This window comes from Rana temporaria, chromosome 1, assembly GCF_905171775.1.
Source record: "Rana temporaria chromosome 1, aRanTem1.1, whole genome shotgun sequence".
Taxonomy (NCBI): Eukaryota; Metazoa; Chordata; class Amphibia; order Anura; family Ranidae; genus Rana; species Rana temporaria.
In genome coordinates, this window is record NC_053489.1 from 399,599,754 (window position 1) to 399,621,488 (window position 21,735).

The window sequence follows — 21,735 nt, forward strand, 5'->3', positions numbered from 1 at the left end:
CTCCCCTCTGTTCCCTTGTCCATTCCTATACCCCACCTAACCCCCCCTTAAACCTAGAATCAACATAATCCTCAACAAAACAACAACCAAAAAAAAAAAAAAAAGAGAAAACCCCGCCAACCCCCTCCCCTCCTCTCCCTCCCCTACCTCGCCGGAGACGGACGGATCCTCCCTTACTTCAACCCTTCGGCCTCTCCCATTTCACTTCTACCCAAAAAGGATTCTTCTCTCCCCTATCTATTCCTCCAGTAATCTCTTCCCCTCTTCCGTACTCATAAACTGATTCCAACCTGTCCAAGTTTCTACATACTGTTCCCTTTTGTTCCGGGCTGAGAGGATCAGGTCTTCTATAGCTCCAGTCTCTCTCACTCTATTGAGCCATCTCGCAATAGAGGGTGATCTACTGTCTCTCCATTGTAATGTTATTCCATTTCTGGCAGTATTTATCATGTGACATATCACCATCTTTTTGTACTCTCGCACTGGGATTTGTGAGCAATGGAGCAGAAAAAAAGCTGGATCCTCCTGAATCTGGTACTCCGTAAATTTTTGAACAATTCTCTGGACTTCCTTCCAGTAATCTCTTACTTTTGCACAGGACCAAAATATATGCAGCAAGGTTCCCTGCTCCACACCACATCTCCAACAATACTCTGAGTAGCCTTTAGAAAATTTATGTAACCTTACTGGTGTATAATACCATTGGAACAATAGTTTATAATTGGATTCCTGTATTCGCGTAGATATTGAGGAGTTTAGTGCTAAGTGAATTATGTGTTTACGTTGAGTCTGTGAGAAATTTCTCCCCAGATCTCTTTCCCATTTCCCCAGTCCCGGCAACTCAAAATCCTCCTGAGGGGAATTCAATAGTCTATACATCTTTGAGCTCACTCTATGTATTGGTTCCTCCTCGTCGCAGTATTGTTCAAATTTTGTTAGTTGTCGCCGAAAATTAGATGGTTGTCCCAGGGATCTTAAAAAGTTGCTTATTTGAAATGCTTGCCAAAAGGATAACTCATAATTCCCTCCTCTCTTTGTTAGGGCCTCCAATGATGGCCACATACCAGTTTGCAGAAAATGTGATACCTGTACTTTACCCCTTTGTTTTAATTTATTAAACACTGCTCCTGCTGTACCAGGTATGAAGCCTGGGTTCCCTAATATAGGGAACAGGGGAGAACACTTCGGTGAGAATTTTGGATTTTTACATATTTTAGCTGCGATTGACAACGTTGGGCCAATTATGGGATGTTTCTTCATCTTACTTGGCAATAACTTATAACACCAAGGGGCTCTACTTAGTGTTATTGGACAGGTCTGCTGTTCTACCTCAACCCACCTTTTATAGTGTCCGTTTCTACACCAGTCTATCAATCTCGTAAAATGTGCCGCTTGATAATATTTGGCAATATCCGGGACTGCCATCCCCCCAAAACACTTGGGTAACCTCATCACCTCTTTCTTAATTCTTGCCTTTTTCCCTGCCCAGATGAATTTCATCAGGAGGGCACTAATTTGCCGTAGGAAGGCCGATGGTATCAATATCGGCAGTGTTTGAAACAAATACGTAATCTTTGGCAAGATGCTCATCTTGACTATATTATTTCTGCCGAACCATGAATGTAGTCCATGTTGCCATTTCTCTAGTAGCATTCTTATTGAAGTAAGAAGAGGTGGAAAATTTATTTTAAAAACTTCTTTTATGTTTGCTGGGATCAGGGTACCCAAGTATTTTAGCGCAGTCTTCCACTTAAAACCAAAGTTTTGTTGTATAATTGACTGTTTCTGGGGTGTCATTGACACACTCATTGCTTCAGATTTTGCTTGGTTTATTTTTAGGTTGGAGAGCTCTCCGAATTTAGCGATTTCTTTGACGAGATTGGGAAGAGATACGTGAGGGTTTGATATAGTAAACAGCAAGTCATCTGCAAATGCGGTTATTTTATGCCTTCTCCCCCCTATCTGTATACCCTGTATATCCGGATTTTGGCGTATTTTATTTAATAAGGGCTCCAAAGATAGCACAAATAGTAGCGGTGACAGGGGACATCCCTGGCGCGTTCCGTTTGTGATTTGGAAAGTTTTAGAGAACATCCCGTTAACTCTCACTGAGGCACGTGGGTCTGTATAAACACTTCCTATCCACCTTAACATATTCTCCCCCAGGCCCACGTGTCTCAGTACTGAGAACAGGAAATTCCAGCTCACTCTATCAAAAGCCTTCTCGGCATCAGTATTTAGGAACCCGCAAGGGATGTCCCCGTCAGTGGCCTCCTGCACCAGATTAAGAACCCTTATTGTACCATCTCTTGCCTCCCGTGTAGGTACGAATCCGACTTGATCCATATCGACTAGCTCGGGTAACCATACTTGGATCCGTCTTGCTAGTAACTTCGTAAAGAGTTTTAAATCGGAGTTTAACAATGAAATCGGCCTATAGCTGCCGCACTATTTGACTGCCAGCTGCTTTGATTTTTCCTTCAAAGGTTGTTGGGTGGCAGGGAAATGTCAGGACCACTCATTAAGCAAATTTTGGCCTGTTCATCAGGAACCAGCCAAAATGTGTGTACGGCCATCCTTAATATACAAGGGCATACCTCCCAACTTTCTGAAATATGAATGAGGGACACCTATCGGCAAAAGTATGCAGGCATAGGACACACCCCTTGCCACGCCCCCTTAAAGGAGAATTGTGCAATCAAATAAGATTGGTTAAACCCACAAGTGCCTTTTAACCACTACTATTCCTTTATATTGGCTTTTGAAATTTACAAATACAGCAATTTAGAAATCAGATGAAAGGTTTAGCACTGGAAAACACTTTTTGATAGATAGAAAGTGCATTTTATATACAGCTATGTAGATCAGACCAAAATAATGGACAGATGAGGAGGAATGAGGGACAGAGGGACATTGCTCCAAATCAGGGACAGACCCTCGAAATCAGGGCAGTTGGGAGCTATGCATGGGAAGGGTGCGCCCACATAGGTTTTTTTTTTATAATTGACCAGAGTTCTGCTTTAACATAAAGGAATTCTGTCATCAAGATGAATACCTTTTTGATAAAGGTTGTCATTGTTTGATTCACATACTCCAGACCAGTGAAACTGCTGTTCAGTTTCACTTTAATTGACATGACTACTTGGACAGAGTATACAGCTTGTAAAAACTGACAATGTCATCTTACATACAGCTATTTGACCTAATAAAAACAAATCAAACTGCTGCATCATGTTTGAGTGGCTTAGGTAAGTTACATAAAACAAGTAAACCTCCATGCAGAGATGTTTTTTTGAATTGTGGTGTGAAAAAGAGTTACCTCTAATGCTATGTATCCCAATTCCTGATCACTGCTGTGTACTGTAAAAATTGTACTTGTAGATGCTGGAAGATACAGCCAGCTCTGTATTTCCGGCACTATGGTCACAATAAAAAAAGAGAAAAAAAATCCTCTTTGTCTGCCCCTCCTCTCCCCTTGTCTATTCACAGAATATCTTGTATTCTGTGAATTGTTCACATAAGACAGGGATCTCCAAACTTTCTAAATAAAGGGTCAGGTATGCATGCCCCAAATTCATGTACCTACAGTGGGTATAGAAAATAATAACCCCCCCCCCTTAAAAATAATCACATTTTGTTGCTTTGCAGCCTGAAATGAAGACACGGTTTTTGTTTTATCCAGCTGTATTTACTCAGTGCCACTTATAACATCCAAGTGAAAGATATAACACCAACATGTCAGAAACAGTTTGTTAAAATAAAAAAACAGAATTACTGAGTTGGAAGAAGAATCACCCCCCTCCTAAAAATGATTTGTAAACTCAATCAGATGTAGCTAATCACCTTCTCAATAGCACACGAAGCCACCTGACTTTCAACTGTGATCAGCTGTCATTTTGATTAGCTCAGCATGCAAAGAGATTTCTGGGAGCATTTCAGTCCATTGTAGTGCAACTGAAGCAAACAATCAACTATGGGTGGCAAGGCACTGTCACAGGATCTTCGAGATAAAGTGATGGACAGGCAAATGTCAGAAGATGGATACAAAAACAATTCAGAGGCTTTATTAATGCCTAGAAGCAAAGTAAAGTTATTATTAGGAAATGGAAGGTATTTAGAACAACACAGACCCTCCCTGGATCAGGACGTCGCTCCAAAATGGATGAAAGAGCCAGGAGGAAACTGGTCAGAGAGGCTACCAAGAGGCCTACATCAACTCTGAAGCAGTTGCAGGAATTTATGACAGAGTGATCATTGTGTGCATGTGACAAATATCACAAATTCTCCACAAATTTGGCTTGTATGGGAGGGTTGCAAGAAAAAAGCAATTCCTTAAGAAAGGCCAAATGCAGTCACCATTGAGCTTTGCTTAAACACACCGTGTTGAGGATTCTGAGGCCACATAGAAAAAGGGGTTATGGTCAGATGAGACTAAAATTCAATTATCTGGCCTCAACACCAAACGATATGTATGTCAGAAATCCAATATAGCTCACCATCCAAAAAATCCCATTCCTACAGGAGGAATGAAGGTGGCAATATTCTGTTATGGGGGTGTTTCCCTACAGCAGGAACTGAAGCACTTGTCAGGATAGAAGGAAAAATTGATGGGGCAAAATACTGTCAATATCTTGAGCAAAATCTGCTGCCCTCTGCCAGAAAGTTGTCAGTAGGAAGAAGTTTTACCATCCGACATGATAATGACCCAAAGCACACAGAAGATATCGCTACACAATGGTTGAAGGAGAAAAATGTGAATGTCTTTGCATGAGACTAGACTTAAATCCCATTGAAAATCTGTGGAATTACCTGAAGACTGCAATCCACAAACAGTCACCATTAAATGTAACTGAACTTGAGCAGTTCTGTAAAGAAGAGTGGGCAAATATTGCAAAGTCTAGATGTGCAAAGTTAGTAGAGACATATCCCTACAGAATCAAGGCTGTAATTAAAGCAAAAGGTGGTTCAACAAGATACTGACATAACAGGGGGCGATCCTTTTTTTTAACTCAGTGATTCTGTTTTTGAATTTTTTATTTTTATTTACATGTTGGTGTTATATCTTTAACTCGGATGTTATAAGTAAATACAGCTGGATAAAACAAAAACTGTCTGTCTTCTATCCAGGCTGCAAAGCAACAGAATAGGATTATTTTAAGGGGGGGGGGGGGGGTTGGTATTCTTTTATATACCCACTGTATTTACAAACGGTATCTGTCTTCTGCACCAACTTTTGCCCTGCAAAGACATGTCAGAATTCTATTGAGTGTAGCATAGACACTCTTAATAAATTTCCCTGACTGTTTTTGTTGTCTGTTTGCTGCCCCTAATAGTAGTGCCTGGCTTCCAATGCCTTTAGTTCGATAATAGATTGCTAAGTCCGACAAATGGCCAAAACTGAATAAGATTCACCCCCATAGACTTCAACAGGGTTTGCTGCAGAGTTTACAAACTTTGAGTAAGATTCACAAAACTTTTAAGGAACTGAACCCAGGAGGATTCACTCATCCCTATGTATATAAGTCTACATCTTTACGGTCATTAGCTGTAATGACAATCAACAGATTTCCATTAAACTTAGAACCATGTTAACATTATTTAGACCAGACTTCAGAAAAACTTCAAACATGTAAGAACTAATGACTGCTATGGGCTTTCTCATGAGTTAACGAAAATCATATATTACCCCCCAAAGTAGTATGCATTACAGAGGTGCTCAGTGTTTTTATGCTGCAGCCGCAAAACGTATTCAGCCTATTCTGGAAATCTAAAAATGTGGTTCCTATAAGAAAGACAACAAATATTGATTCTGAAAATATATAAGGCCTCGAAGCATTCCAGATTAGAATACTGAGACTCAGGCTGGCATCTCTTGCTTTATCTGTAGAGTCATGGATGAATTATTACCTAATGCTGGTCATATACAAAGGTGTAAAGGCCATACATACCTTGTGAACATGCATGAAGGACAAAAAGACTAATAACTAAAGAGAGTGGCAAAAAAAAAAAAAAAAATATGAAGCAGGCTGCATTATAACCAGTACAGTTTACTAGACATGTGCACACAATATCATTTCGGAATTACATTTTCGTAAAAAAAATGTATTTAGTTACTCCCGAAATTCGTTTTTATTTATTTTGTTTAGTTAAAAAATGCATTCGTCCGAAAATCCGAATTAATTAAGGTTGAATCTGTCATTGAAGGCTTATGGTGTCTGTCGAAAGTTTTAAGAAGATTAGACAGAGCAGCTAAACTGTACGATACCGCAATTGTAAATTTCCGGTCGAATATTCCACCTACAAGCTATAGAATTTATAAATTATTACTACTAGTCAACCAACATTCAAATTCTTCTATAGCCTATGGGCCGGGCATTTGACCGGAAATGTATGATTTTGGCGTTGTACAGTTTAGCTGCTTGTCGAATCTTCTTAGAACTTTTGACAGACACCAAAAGCCTTCAATGGGAATGGTCTACCCCAACACTGTCTCTATAATGTCGAATCTTTTCTCTCTATGTAGAACCTTTCCTCTCTATGTAGAATAATCTTGGACTAATAGAATTAAGGTTAGGCACATTCGACCACAGGTTCGATAGACACAGATTGCTAATTTCAGCGTCATGTTGAATCTCCTATCTATATCAAACTGTTGTAGCAACGAAAATGAAAATAAAGCAATTTTTTATGTCGGATCTTTTGGATTTCGGATTCTGCATGTTCGTTTTCGTTTTCTAAAACGATCACGAAAATACCCGAAATTCGGATGAAAATGCATTCGGACGAAAACGAATGCACATGTCTACAGTTATCTATAATATTGAATTCCTGTTTAATATCTATGAATAATATTATTTGCTTACAGTACTTTACAAGGGTAATGTTTCATAGAAGTACACAGGGCACATGTACAGTACTTGTTATTATGTAAACTAAAAGAAGACATTTGTCATCTTGCTGGAGATTTCAATAATTTTAGAGCTAATTTGAGATCTGTTCAGAATGGGTAAATTAAGAATAGCCAGCCCATGTATCGCCAAATATTACTATTTGGTTTGAGAGAATTCCTGGACATAATTTGTTTTACAGTCAAAAATATGTTTTGTATTTCTAGTTGCTGAAGCGTCCCTAAGATCCCGGGCAGAATATGGAACAAAGTAAACCATCTGTAAAATGGTTCATTGAAACACAGTCACAATGGTTCCTACAAAATAGAATCCCTGAATGGTTTCATGGCGTGATCACAAGGAAGTAAGAATTTTTTTTTTCACATTCACTGGTCATGGGGCAGGTTTATTTATTTTGCAAATAAATGATAAATTATTTTGCATTAAGGATAAAGTAACTCAGAGACTCATAAAGATTTTGTATATGGAATAACCAATGGAAATAATGTGAATTTTAAAGGAATTATCTATAAATGTAAAAGTTATTGTATTTGGTAAAAAAAATCAGTACTAAGAAATTGAAAACAAAAAGGATAATAAAAAAAAAAAGTAAATGTTTATAAATACGAATGCTCATTGTAAAGTACAACCTTGGAACTAGAAATTAGAAAATCAATACACATTATTTTTGCTTTATTGCCCCCAATTTGACTTATTAGGAATCAAGGAATTTTCTTTACTGAGACATAAATATTTACCTGAAAATCACACATTTTAGCAACCAAAGTTTTTAAATGATCTTTTCCTTTTGTGAATAAGGAAGTAGGCTAAAAAATCTTTTAAATATCCCAAAATTCTGCATTATTTTCCTCCACTATCCATAGCAGATATATTTTTTATTTACATTTTGACAAGCCTTCTTTTGACAAACTATTACAGTAAGTATTACTACTCAGGTGTTTTTTTTGTGATAGAGGATAGTAGCACCATCAGTCACTAATAATTAAAATAAATATACATACATACAGTATCTCAAAAAAGTGAGTACACCCCTTACATTTGTGTAAATATTTTATTATATCTTTTCATGTGACAACACTGAAGAAATGACACGTTTCTACAATGTAAAGTAGAGAGTGTACAGCTTGTATAAAAGTGTAAATTTGCTGTCCCCTCAAAATAACTCAATACACAGCCATTAATGTCTAAACCGCTGGCAACAAAAGTGAGTCCCCTAAGTGAAAATGTCCAAATTGGGTCCAGAGTGTCAATATTTTGTGTGGCCACCATTATTTTCCAGCACTTAACCTTCTTGGGCATGGAGTTCACCAGAGCTTTACAAGTTGCTACTGGAGTCCTCTTCCACTCCTCCTTGATGACGTCAAAGAGATGGTGGATGTTAGAGACCTTGCGCTCTTCCACTTTGCGTTTGAGGATGCCCCACAGATGCTCAATAGGGTTTAGGTCTGGAGACATGCTTGGCAAGTCCATCACCTTTACCCTCAGCTTTCAGAGACATCTGTGTGGGTTTCTGCACAGATGTCTATTGAAATCGCACCCGAAGTCACCAAAAGTAGTAAAGAAACTACTTTTGGAAAGCGGTGCCGAAATTGTGGCCTTGCACCGATTCAGGTGGTGCCATTGCCAGCAATAGCTGCCGATTTGGCATGCGATTTGACATGCCAAATCACTGAAATGTGAACCAGGGCTTAGAAGGGTAAATCTGGGAAAATTGCTGGTATCTTCATATGCTTCAGACCCAGAATTTTTCTTTGAATAATGTGGTGCCATCATGACCATTCAGTTGTTTGTCAACAGGTCCCTGGATGCAAGTAATTTGCCTCTATCAAAGGGCAGTGAGAGTTATGTGATTAAGTTTGAGGTGTGTGGAGACACCCCAGAGTCAGAGCCAAACATTTTAAACCCTTACCTGCTTTCTCTCCTTGGGACAATAGTCAGCATGACAAATAGTAAAGCAAAACAGGGACAGCACTAAAAATCGGACAGAGATATTACCCCATCCCCACTCTATCCAAAACTAGATGAAAATATTCTGCTTTAAGCTGAAGCATGTTGTCTGCAAAATTCCATAACCGGTCATATTTGTCTGCAAGTTTCTATTACGTTATGTCTGTATCGCCAATGAGGCCAAGAGGGGCTAATGAATGAAAAGTATGCTAAAAAGAAAAATGTTTTCTGTCCCTAACCAAATACTCAGCGTCCAACTGTCATTTGTGCTGTGCAGAACGGACAAAACAAGGTTTCTTATAGTCAAAAGGAAAACAAATTGTTAGTGCACTTTTCATGCATAAGCACCAATTAAAAGTTTTCATTTTTCAGGGCTGCTTTGAATCTGACTACAGACTATGGTATTATACTTACAAATCTTTATTGAGTAACATAATAATTATTAAAACAAGCTTACTAACCAGACATGGACACTTGTACACTCCCACACATTCAGGGTACAATTTGGTCATAAACTATTGTCATTGGCACCTATGTCAGCACAACAAATTGCAATCACGTGCCTTACCTGTTTTTAGCGCAGGGTCATATTACATTTGTTTTAAATTATCCGTACTCACTGTTCTTAGGAATGACATGTAGTAATGACTAACTTTTCCTGTTCAACACGTGAGAAGGAAATATATTTAGAACACACTAGTCTCAGTGAGAGAATGTACCTCTAAGGCAGAGTTGCCAACCACCAGTAAATTTACTGGCAGTTCGTAAAAATCTGTGTTTTTTTTTACAACTGCCAGTAAATATCAGGGGCTCATAATTTCATGCTGTGTTGACTTTTTAAGTGTAAATCAACCAAATTAATTTATTATAGGTATTGTTAGTGTCATTAATAGATCTCTATCAGATATTACTTAGAATCACAGAGACAAAACAAAAATGTGCTTTGATATGACATAATTTTATTTGATGTTAATAGAATGCTTTTTGATTAGACTAGAATATGACACATTGAGACTGCAAAGCTAGCCATACTTGATTTATTTGTTTTCATTTAGCCAGAGCTGAAGGAAAAAAAAATAGCAGATTCCTCCATCCACACAAGCAAGGTATATGGAGGAATCCACCTCCCCAAGACCAAGCAGACTCTCTACTGTCAAAATACAGTATAAAAAATACAAAGTAGGGGGGATGGAACATTATCAGTGCAATTAGTACAAGGACATACCAAATTAAATAAAATCACAATTTATTAAAGTTACAAAAGTACATTGACAGTATAAAACAATATTATACAATACATGAACAGCTTTATGGTCATCCAAGACGTGTTATTGTATCTCCTATAGTTGTTCCCACATCTTAAACCTACATGTTTTGCCGTATGGCTTCCTCAGGGACAAACGTGGTTTTGTGGCTACTCAATGATAGAAAGTAGAATCCAGTTATTGCCAAGCACACAGAAATAGGAGTCTGTCTGGGTGGCCCAGAGAAGCCCAGATGTAACGGGTATGAACTGCCCAAAAAATGCCAGATCTCCCGCAGGGAGGGATAAAGCATGAGGGTTTAAGCATATCACACAACTAGGAAAAGGGTTCCTCCTTGGTTTCTAGAACTGCCTAATAGTTTACCCTGTGATCTCCACAGAGACACACTTTCTGCCATTGGTTAGAATATTGGCTGGTTTAGCAGGGACCGGCCGTGATTTGAACCATCAATTGTACCCAAGTTGATCCATCCATTTTGGCATGCGATTATTGCCAATGACAAGCAATAATCATTGTGTTCTGCCAGCATGGATAGCTCCCCTCCGAACACAATGGCTCTGCGGGAGTGATTCCTCCAACAACATGTCAGTAGTTGCAGAAAAGAAAATTGCATCATCTGTAGTCAGCTTAAGTGAACACATTACAAAGAGGACATGATCTATTGCTTTAGTAAATCAACCCTACTGTCTTCCAATATCTGAGTATGAATAAGAGGACAGAATTACCACACCCTGTACCTTTTGCATACTTCTTTGCATTCCTTTTGTTTTTATATACATACTGTTCTGAACTCCTAAGAACTGGGAAACTGATGAGTCAGACTCAAAGTAAGTAAATAGCGAGACATTATGTTTAGGTTGTGACTGGCTGCAGGGCCACCATCAGGGGGGTACAGGCAGTACAACTGTAAGGGGCCCGATGGTCCCCAGGGGCCCGGCCATAACCCCCCCTTTTTTTTGTCAGCTCCCCAAGCAGCCCCCCACCCCCACCTCAATTTGCGGCGGCACACTTGCACACTGCAAGATTAACTAGAAGATGTCTAATTTAAAGATATGTAGGATGGATTCATATAAAATATGTTAACATGGAAATCAAATGATGGCAGTTTTTTTCTCAAATAGGATGTTGGCATTAAAATAGATCTGTCTTAATTATAGGGATGCAGAGAATTTGCTAAAGGATAAGCCACCAGGATGTTTTCTCATCAGAGTAAGCGAAAGCCGGATTGGATATAGCTTGTCCTACAGGTAAGCTGATTATTATTTAATGTGAAAGTACATAATTAATTACCATTTTAATAATCCACTGAAACAATCCAAAACTGACATACAAGTCCTGAACTGGATCGTGTGGTGTTTTGTGGTGTCATTTGTTTTGCATGGTACCCAAACGTGCTGTATACAGGCTGTATACAGGCATACCCCACTATGCAGAAGTGAGCCTGATTTTGCACTTTCCAGCTTTAGTAAATAAACCCCATTGTGTACTTAAAAGTGGGGTAGGCCTGTAGTAGAGGCACAACTATACACTACACATGCGTGTTTTGTGCTACACTGTATTGCTAACAATAAAATCCTGTGCATTTTGTTATCTCTTGGCATTGATCTTTGTGCATTGGCAGATCAGTCATAATGAATGGGCTATGTTAATGCACCTCAAGGCATCGCAAAAGTGTGAATGGGCCTTCATTGTTGGAACATACCCAATTAAACATACTCTTGGTTTGCTTTGTTTGCCTTTGCTCTGCTCCATTTGGTGAAGAATATGTATATTTACTAAACTTATTGTTAACATATTCCACTGTAATTTGACCTAATTTAAGCTTTATATGCCATTTACTGTATATGGTAAATAAAGAATATTGTAAGATTTCAAACAAAATGCGTTTTTTATGTTAAGTGCCGGTTCACACTACCACGACTTGTTATACTACTTCTGTCGCCCCAAATCGCGCGACATGAGGAATTTAATTGAAGTGAATGAGACCCATCTTAATGTACACTACTGAAGTCGTTCTGACTTCAGAAAAGGTTCCTGTACTACTTCAAGGTGACTTGTAGGCAACTTGTACCCATTGATTTCAATAGAAGTTGCCTCCAAAGTCGGATCACTGTCTTAACTGAAGCAACTTTACAGGAAAATAAAATAGTTTACTCAGGCAAACCTCTCCCTCCCACAGAGCTGATTATTCTGCGATTGGCCACAGCCAAAGTTACCTGTCCTGGAGGCAACTTAAAGTCGCGCTGTAAGTTGCTCCAAGTCGGGCTTGAAGTTGCCTTGCAAAATCGTGCTGTAAGTCCGGTTGCCCCTGTGTGAACCGGTACTAAGTATAAGGCCCCGTACACACGGTCGGACAAAACCGATGAGAATGGTCCGACGGACCGTTTTCATCGGTTCACCTCTGAAGTGGCCGCACGGCCTGATATGTGTACACACCGTCAGTCCAAAATCCGATCGGGTCAGAACGTGGTGACGTCAAACACACGACGTGCTGAATAAAACGACGTTCAATGCTTCCAAGCATGCGTCGACTTGATTCTGAGCATGCGCGGGTTTTGAACCGATGCTTTTCTGTACTAACCATCGGTTTGGTCCGATGGGGCAGCGGTCCATCGGTTCGGTTTTAAAGCATGTTTTAAAATTTTGGACCGAAGGAAAACAGACCGATAGCCTATACACGCGGTCGGTTTGGTCCGATAAAAATGAACTTCGGTTCATTCTCATCGGACCAAACCGACTGTGTGTACGGGGCCTTATAGTTCCATGATATAAAATATTTAATAAACAATTCAATTCCAGCATAGTTGTAAAAGCAACATTTATTAGCTAAGGCCGATGTCACATGGGAAACTCTGCCACTAGTGACAATTCATTGGAGATAAAAAAAGATAGGTTCTATAACCTACTATCTAACCTTTAGGCCTCATGACATTTTTGGACATTTTTACAGCTACTGTTTTTGGCTTCAGACGTTTTTTTCTACAGTCAATAAACTCCCCATCATGTTATCCTATGTGTCCATGCACACATAGGGCCAAATCCACAAAAGGGATACGACGGCGTAACTGCTGTTACTCCGTCGTATCCCTGTTCCTAACTATGGAACTGATCCACAGAATCAGTTTTCCATAGTTAGGGAGAAGATCCGGCATGTGTAAGGGACTTACACTGCCGGATCTTAGGATGCAGTACCGCATCCGCCGCTGGGGGCATTTCGTGTCGAAATGCCGCCTCGGGTATGCAAATTAGCACTTACGGAGATCCACAAAGCTTTTCAGCTTCGTTTTTTCTCCGTAAGTTTTAGTTTGCATACGCAAAATTAGGGCTGCTTTTACAAGGTGTAAAGTTAGTACACCATGTAAAAGCAGACCTTTCTGTCCAGCGACGCGATTTTTTTTTAATTTTAAATTTTTTTTTTCCCGCCGTTTTTTTTTTCCCCGACGCAACTTTATTGACCCGTCGCAATCCACAAAGCTCGGCGTAACGTAATTTCGCTCTATGCACGTCGGGAAAATGACGTCACAAGCATGCGCAGTACGGCTGGCGCGGGAGCGCGCCTCATTTAAATGGGAATCGTCCCCATTTGAAGAGGAACGCCTAGCGACGGCGGAATTTAAGTTACACAGCCCAAAATTTCTAGGTAAGTGCTTTGTGGATCGGGCACTTAGGTAGAAATTTTAAGGCAGTGTAACTTAAATGGAAAAATTTACGTTAGGCACGATCTTTGTGGATTTGGCCCATAGGCTGTTATCAACTTTTAATGGCTGGGGCATTTTTTGGCAGTAAAAATATCCCAAAACTGGTGTGTTTTGAGAGGAGTTTTTCAGCTGTAAAAACACTTAGCCAGATTCAGAGAGACATTTACGATGGCGTATCAGTAGATACACCGTCGTAAGTCCGAATGAGCGCCGTCGTATCTTTGCGCGCATTCTTAAACTGAGATACGCCTCATTGTTGCCAAGATACGACCGACGTAAGTCTCCTACGCCGTCGTATCTTGGCTGCATATTTACGCTGGCCGCTAGGGGCGTGTACGTGGATTTACGCGTCGAATATGTAAATTAGCAAGATACGCTGATTCACAAACGTACGTACGCCCGTCGCAGTAAGCTACGCCGTTTACGTAAGACATACGCCGGCGTAAAGATAAAACACCTCTATAGGTGGCACAGCCCATGCAAGGTATGGAGGACGGAACAGCCGTCGTATTTTACGTTGTTTGCGTAAGCGTACGTGAATGGGGCTGGGCGTAGGTTACCTTCACATCGAAAGCATTGAGTATTTGCGACGTGATTCTGAGCATGCGCGCGCATGCGCCATACCAACGGCCCTTCATTTACATGGGGTCACGGTTACTTTACATGTAGCACGCCCACTACATACCTAATTTGAATTAGGCGGGGTTACGCTGGGCCATTTACGCTACGCCGCCGTAACTTAGGGAGCAAGTGCTTTGTGAATACTGTACTTGCCTCTCTATGTTACATCGGCGTAGCGCATATGAGATGCGCTACGCCCGCCTAAACATACGCCGCTCTACGTGAATCTGGCTAACTCTGTCTAAACGCCAATAAACACTAAAAAACACGTCTCACCAGCATTTTTAACGTTTTTGATTCATTGAAAAATAAATAAATAAAACAAAATGAAAAAAAAAAACAACACAAATAAACGCAAAAAAAAATGTTCATAATGTTATTTTAACGTCCAGTGTGCATGAGGTCTTATAGGAAAAATGATAGCTGCTACAAACTTTTTATTCATGCAATTCCCAATACATAATTTAGTCGGGTTATCAAATTACATATTTAACTTTTTAAGATTTCAGTTATCCAGACAGTTATCTATGTATATCCTCTCGTAATCATTTTTCCTTTGTTTTTGCAGGACAGTGGGTCACTACAGACATTTTATGGTTGATATTTTGAAGGATCAGCAGTGTATTATTGCAGGTGATACAAAAGTCCACATGACATTGGAGGACTTAGTAAAATGTCATACACAAATTCCTTTGCATCCATATGATGAAATTTTAACACTTCCATGTGGTCAGGTATGTTTCAAAGTCACCGCAACCTTTTTGTTTAGTTATAAGTTTAACAGAGACTAGAAAAAAAATCTTTCAAATGTTGCTGGATGGTAGTAGCATTTAAAGTGACTCTGTAGCCAAAAGAACACTGATTATACTCACCTATCCTAGTGTCCAGCACAGTGGTGCAGTGAGTAGCACTTTCGCCTAGCAGCAAAAGGGTCGCTGGTTCAAATCCCGACCACGACACCATCTGCCTGGAGTTTGCATGTTCTCCCTGTGCATGCGTGGGTTTCCTCCGGGTACTCCGGTTTCCTCCCACACTCCAAAGACATGCTGGTAGGTAAATTGGATCTTGTCCAAATTGGCCCAGTATATATATGTATATATATGTATGTATATGACTGTGTATGACTGTGTGTCCCAAGCATGTCACGATCCTACGGGGTAAAATGACCTCACCAGCCAAGCAGACTCTGGCTGGAAAAAGCGCCCAGAGGCGATTCAGTTCGCATGAGTTGCGCTATACAAGTCATTCATTCATTCATTCCATTCATGGAGTCCTCAGAAGCTATGGCCTCTGCCAGAATTGTCAGCATATGACACTTCTTGGAGTGTCAGATGTATGTTTTCCATGTCACATGGTGTGTTTCCCATTGCCAGTTCCTAAGTCACTACAGGAGATAGTAATCATGTAGGAGCCGGCAGGAGGATCCACAGCTTACAGGGGGCGAAGCTTTTGATTTTTAGCTGTCTGTAGCTTTTAGAGGTTCCAGAAATGGGAGAAGGATTGGTGAGTATAAACATTCTTTTGTAGGGTTACTTCTTATTAGTTTTTTTGATTAGCAACAAAGTCACATAAAAGGGTTTGTCCACCCAAAACTCACATTTAACTTGTCGGAGATTGGAGCTGGACTGAAGTACCGATTGGCTTCCACTACCCACAACGGCATGATCTCTCTGCTGCAATCCTCAGATTTGCCCTACTTTGCTATGGAATCTTATCTAGTGGCAAACTATAGTGAAACTCCATTAGGCAGAGCACCCTTATGCTGGGTTCATATTGCCAATAGGGGGGCCGCTCACAGCTCCGGTGCATTCCTGTTCTCTAATTCAGGTCTGATTTTGGTCCGAATTTTTGGCATAGTTTGTTCTTGAAAAAAACGGACCAAAAGATCTACAGAACTCCTGCACAATTGGTTCCACATCCGTCCTGAAGATGTGTGAACCAGCTCCATAGAGGGTCAGTCTCAATCTCCTGACATGCAAATTGGATGCAGGGAAACCCACATTCAATTCACAATAGTGTGAACTTAGCCTCACAGTGCATACCAGAGGGAAGTATAGATTGCAGCACCATAAATGAGTTTAAAGCTTATCCCACCAGCTTCTAAAATCTCTATAATTTCATAAAATAGTTTATAGCTACACGACCAATAAGATTGCCTTATCCACTTGAGCTTCGAATGATTTTACCCCCTTCATGACAATTTTTTCACACAAATAGAGCTTTCTTTTAATAGTATTTGATCACCACCGGGTTTTTTATGATATAAACAGAAAAGAAACCGATATATTCTACTTTATGTTATTAAACATATCCAATCAAATTAAATTTTGACATAAATTTTGATTAAAATGCATTCTACTACGTTTCTTTATAAAAAAAATCCCAATAAATGTATATTAATTGGTTTGTGTGAAAGTCATAGCTTCTAAAAACGATAGTATACTGTATATTTGAAAATGATGTACTGACTGCCTATCTCCTTTCTTGAGGCCCTAAAATGCCAGGATAGTACAAATACCCCCAAATGACCCCTTTTTGAAAAATAGACAGTCTAAGGCATTTAGTAAGAGGCATGGCGAGTTTTTTGAACTTGTACATTTTTTTTAATTAAGAAAGTAACTAAAAAAATTATAAATTTTTTCACATTAGTTTTTTTACATACTGTCACCAGTACAGTACAGCATCATCCTATGACTGTGGCGGTGATCAGGGATACTGACTGCTGACAGTAAAATTAAAACATTGGACCATTTTTGTCACATACTTTAATCAGAGTAGTTCAGTGTCACCATAGTAAAACTTTGTGAACTTTGTAACGAAAAAGTTTTCACCTGCCATTAATGGGTCACTAGTGATCTATAATTGGCTATAGCCAGGGCCGATCATGGGTGGGTGCAAAGGAGTTTTTGTCTGAAATGCCAGAAACACCTGCAGCGATGTGACAAAGTCCCCCCTCCTAGATCAGGCTCCTGTAATAGACAGAACACTGATCCAATGCCGTGAAATTGAATCAGTGTGGCGTGTATAATAGGAGCCGTGAGCTGGTTTAGGAGGGTGGACATTGTTAAAGCAGCTGCCCGGGCGATTAAAATCCAAATTCCATGACAGCAGGAAATCGCTTCTCTGTGTGATCCGGGGGCACTGGTAGGCTGCAACTGGTGGGAACTGGTAGGCTGCAACTGGTGGGAACTGGTAGGCTGCAACTGGTGGGGACTGGTAGGCTGCAACTGGTGGGCACTGGAAGGCTGCAACTGGTGGGCACTGGTAGGCTGTAATTGGTGGGGACTGGTAGGCTGCAACTGATGGGCACTGGTAGGCTGCAATTGGTGGGTACTGATAGGGCTGCAATTTGGTGTGCACTGGTAGGCTGCATTTGGTGGGCATTGGGCATTTTGATTGCCCCTAATGTTAACCCCTTCCCAGCCAGTGTCATTAGTACAGTGACAGCGCATTTTTTTTTAGCACTGATCACTGTATTAGTGTCACTGGTAAGCAAAAAGTGTCAAAAGTGTCATAATGGCCGCCGCAATATACCATAGCAGTCCGACTATAAATCGCTTATCGCCGCCATTACTAGTAAATAATAAAAATAAAAAAAATATCCCATAGTTTAAAGACGTTATAACTTTTGCACAAACCAATCAATATAAGCCTATTGAGATTCAGGAATGCCCTGCCACACACACAGACTACTACATACTGTACCGTTTCAGTCTTTCAATGTGAGATAGTGTGCTAGATGCAAATAAATTAACATATTTAAATGGCTTAAGACATTGGTAAATTTAGCTTATTTTTTTTTTTTACCTATTCCATTATAGAAAACAAATACAACTACAGACTATGCTGAATTATTTGAAGACAGAAAAACATTTGCACCATCATTGCCGATGCCATCAAAGGCTTTGACCGTGTCTCTAGCAGCTACTGGAGCAACAGTGCAGCCAGCCTTTCCCCCAGTACCACCCAGGAGACGTCAAGCTTCTGTAACTAGTTCTGAAAGCACAAGTACTTCATGTAACCTACCTCCAAATCTGCCAGGAAATAGACTTTATCCAGCACTGCCGACACAACCCATGATGTTCAACAATGGTGTAAGTGTTTCAAATATACATACAAATGATGTGAGAAATATGATACGGTTGTTGCTGGGTGTGATCCATTACTAACTTCATCAAAAATGTAATATGTAAAAAATTATTCAAAGGAAAAATATTCTTTATCTGTGTGCGTATATGTATAAAACCAGCATTCAATTGGAATCTGATCAGTGCTGGTAGCCAATGGCTGCCAGCACTGACTAGTATGTTCTGGCAATGTGGCAGTGCCCCTGTCAGAACACAATAGCTCAGCGGGGAGATCACTGTACTAAGATTGCATAGTTAGTGCAGCGAGCTCCTCTTAAGCTTCTCAGTTTTTTTGTTCAGACCGCTGGGTTGAATGAAAAAAAAAACTGCTAGTATGTATCAGGCTTTAGGTTAAGGTAACTGTGTTACCAATGTGACTATAAATATTGGAGTATAGTATGTACCTAACATTCATTAGAACTGAAGAAGCTATTTGGAGGCGTGTCGAAACATCTTTAACACTACAGAACAAGGCCAGTTAAAGTGGGTGTAAAGCCACTATGTGATATTGCTATAATACCCTCTGTAACATTAAATGATGTACCCAGTGTACATGTTTTTTTTTTAAATATGCCGCTTTATACCTTATATCATAGCGCCGCTCGCCGCTCAGGTGCCTGCTCGCCGCTCTCCTCTCCTGATCTGATAACTACCATGGGGAAGCAGCAGAGAATCCCCCACTGATGTCAGCCAGGAGGGGGGGGGGGAGGAGAGGAGGATAGAGGCTGCTGGTCAAGTGAGCGCCAAGCTAAGTATATATAGGTAGATTCAGGTACAATGGCGTTAATTTAGGGCGGTGTAGCGTAGCCTGTTTAGGCTACGGCGCCGTAAATTAGCTAGGCTAGCAATGATTCTCAATATACTTACCTGCTAATTTACGGCGGCGTAGCCTAAAACGAGCGGGCGTAAGGGCGCCTAATTCAAATGGGTGGGGGGGGGGGGCGTGTTTCATGGTAATGAGGCTTGACCTCACGTTTTTGACGTTTTTTGTCACTGCGCATGCGCCGGGCGACTACATTTCCCAGTGTGCATTGCCGGCTAAGTACGCCGTACGGGCCTATTGATTTTGACGTGGACGTAAACGACGTAAATCCCAATTCGCGGACGACTTACGCAAACGATGTAAAAATTTAGAATTTTGCGGCGGGAACGGCGGCCATACTTAACATTACTATTCCATTAGAGCCTAGCACTAACTTTACGCGGCCTATCTCTTACGTAAACGGCGTAAAAGTACTGCGTCGGCCTGGCGTACGTTCGTGAATCGGCGTATCCCCTCATTTACATAATCTACGCCGGCCGCAATGGAAGCGCCATCTAGCGGCCATCAGAAAAATTGCAATCTAAGATAGGACGGCGCAAGCCATCGTATCTTAGATATGTTTAAGCGTATCTCTGTTAGACACTTAAACATAGGTTGGTGCAGATTCAGAGTTAGGTCGGCTTATCTGTAGATAAGCCGGCCTGACTCTTTCTGAATCTACCTAATAGTATACAGTGACATATTTCTAAAAGAAACGCATACACTGGGCACATCATTTAATGTAACACAGTGGATTGTAGCAATATCACACAGTTATGATAGCAGCAGGAAGGGTGGGGAGCATTTCGGCACTGTCATAAGCTGACAGGCAGGGAGAGGGGGGGGGAGAGAGGAGAGACAGCGGGATGACCGAGACATGTAAACTGACCATGTTATCAGGGGCTCAGCAGCCATGAAAAAAGTGGTCAGTTTACAGAGGGGAAGGCAGCACCAGGCAGGATCAGCCAGGAGTTTTAGATGATACAAAGGGCCAAATGGCACAGCACACGCGTGGTCCTGTTATTCATGCTTTGAAGCAACAGGATCTTTTTTTTTTTTAGGGTTACAACCACTTTAAATATGACTAACTACTACCTAATAAGGACAATGCATTCAAATCCATACTCTAAAGGATATGAAAACATCATAAGCTCATTGAGGTTCAAAGGGATTAAATAAGCCCATTAACAACATCAGAATCTGTATACTATTAACAATTAATTAACATGTGTTACTATATGATTGTACAATCTTCTAAAAAAATGTATCATCTATCAATGTAGTGTGAGTGGCAACCTAGACTGGATATAAGCTGATTGAATTTTTAGGGTGTATATACTGTACAAACAGATTGTAAAGTGTGTAGCCTGCATGGTAAACATGCATACTGTAGATACGGTATACAGAAAAACCAATGTCAATATTGGAACACTAAACTGTGCACATTTTAACAGCACTGTACAAATTCTCTTTTTCAGGCCTGCGTGTTACCAAATAGAACTCGGCCTATGACAAAGTCATACAGTTTGGAGTCTTCAATCCCCACTGCAGCTCATAACACAAATTATCAGATAAAAAATGAAGAGAAGCAAGAACATGCACCAGTGAAACCATTGAACGCTTGTCGGAATGCGATGACCAAAGCTGTATCTTTGATGACGGAAGGGGAAATAGTTCAAGATTTCAGGAAAATGGAAAATGTTATGACAACACACTTGAGAGGTGTGAAGGAAAATTTGGAACGCTTTGGACAAACGGGACAGAAGGATGGAAAGCCAACAATACCACCAAAAAGTAAAAACACTAAATTGCCAGAGGAGTACAAGCCACCTCCCCCATTCGCACCCGGATTTTGTTAAATGGAACTTGCTGAGCTGAAAAACTGACAATGCAGCCCTGTTGTGCAGGAGACATTTATGAAGGATTCAAAAAGCTGATTGTCTGCTGCTGTATACCGTATGAGATGCAGATCAGGAATGGCCAAAAGGCAAACATAGGTCATATATTTACAGGCTTTGAGGGGAAAATGTGAAATCTTATTTAGGAAAAATAGAGGCAATAATGCAAACTACTGTTGTATTACATCATTTTAAAATGTATTTAGTTTCACAAGCTTTTACCTGTGACTATGACCATTCTATATAGGCATTCAAGTATTTACAAATTCCTAAAAACAGTAAATGAGCTTTAAGGTCATCACTGACCTATGAAACTGCAGACACCGTGGATGAATTAATTCTTAAAGATTACAGCAGAAGCACTGAAGTCATTCAAGTCTTTCAGCATTTCAAATAATGCCGCATACACACGATTGGAAATTTCGACAAGAAAACCGTGGATTTTTTTTTTTCAGACAGAATTATAGCT

At 40.3% G+C, this 21,735-nt stretch overlaps 1 protein-coding gene across 1 annotated transcript in view; it reads left to right on the forward strand.

The window, feature by feature from the left end:
* Window positions 1–21,735, forward strand: part of HSH2D (hematopoietic SH2 domain containing) — a 33,399-nt gene extending 11,664 nt beyond the window's left edge. The window contains exons 2-6 of the mRNA XM_040323088.1: window positions 7,115–7,251; window positions 11,278–11,367; window positions 15,008–15,173; window positions 18,261–18,533; window positions 20,847–21,735. Coding sequence (XP_040179022.1) covers window positions 7,148–7,251; window positions 11,278–11,367; window positions 15,008–15,173; window positions 18,261–18,533; window positions 20,847–21,227 — 1,014 coding nt within the window. The 5' untranslated portion in view covers window positions 7,115–7,147 and the 3' untranslated portion in view covers window positions 21,228–21,735. The remainder of the gene's footprint in view (window positions 1–7,114; window positions 7,252–11,277; window positions 11,368–15,007; window positions 15,174–18,260; window positions 18,534–20,846) is intronic.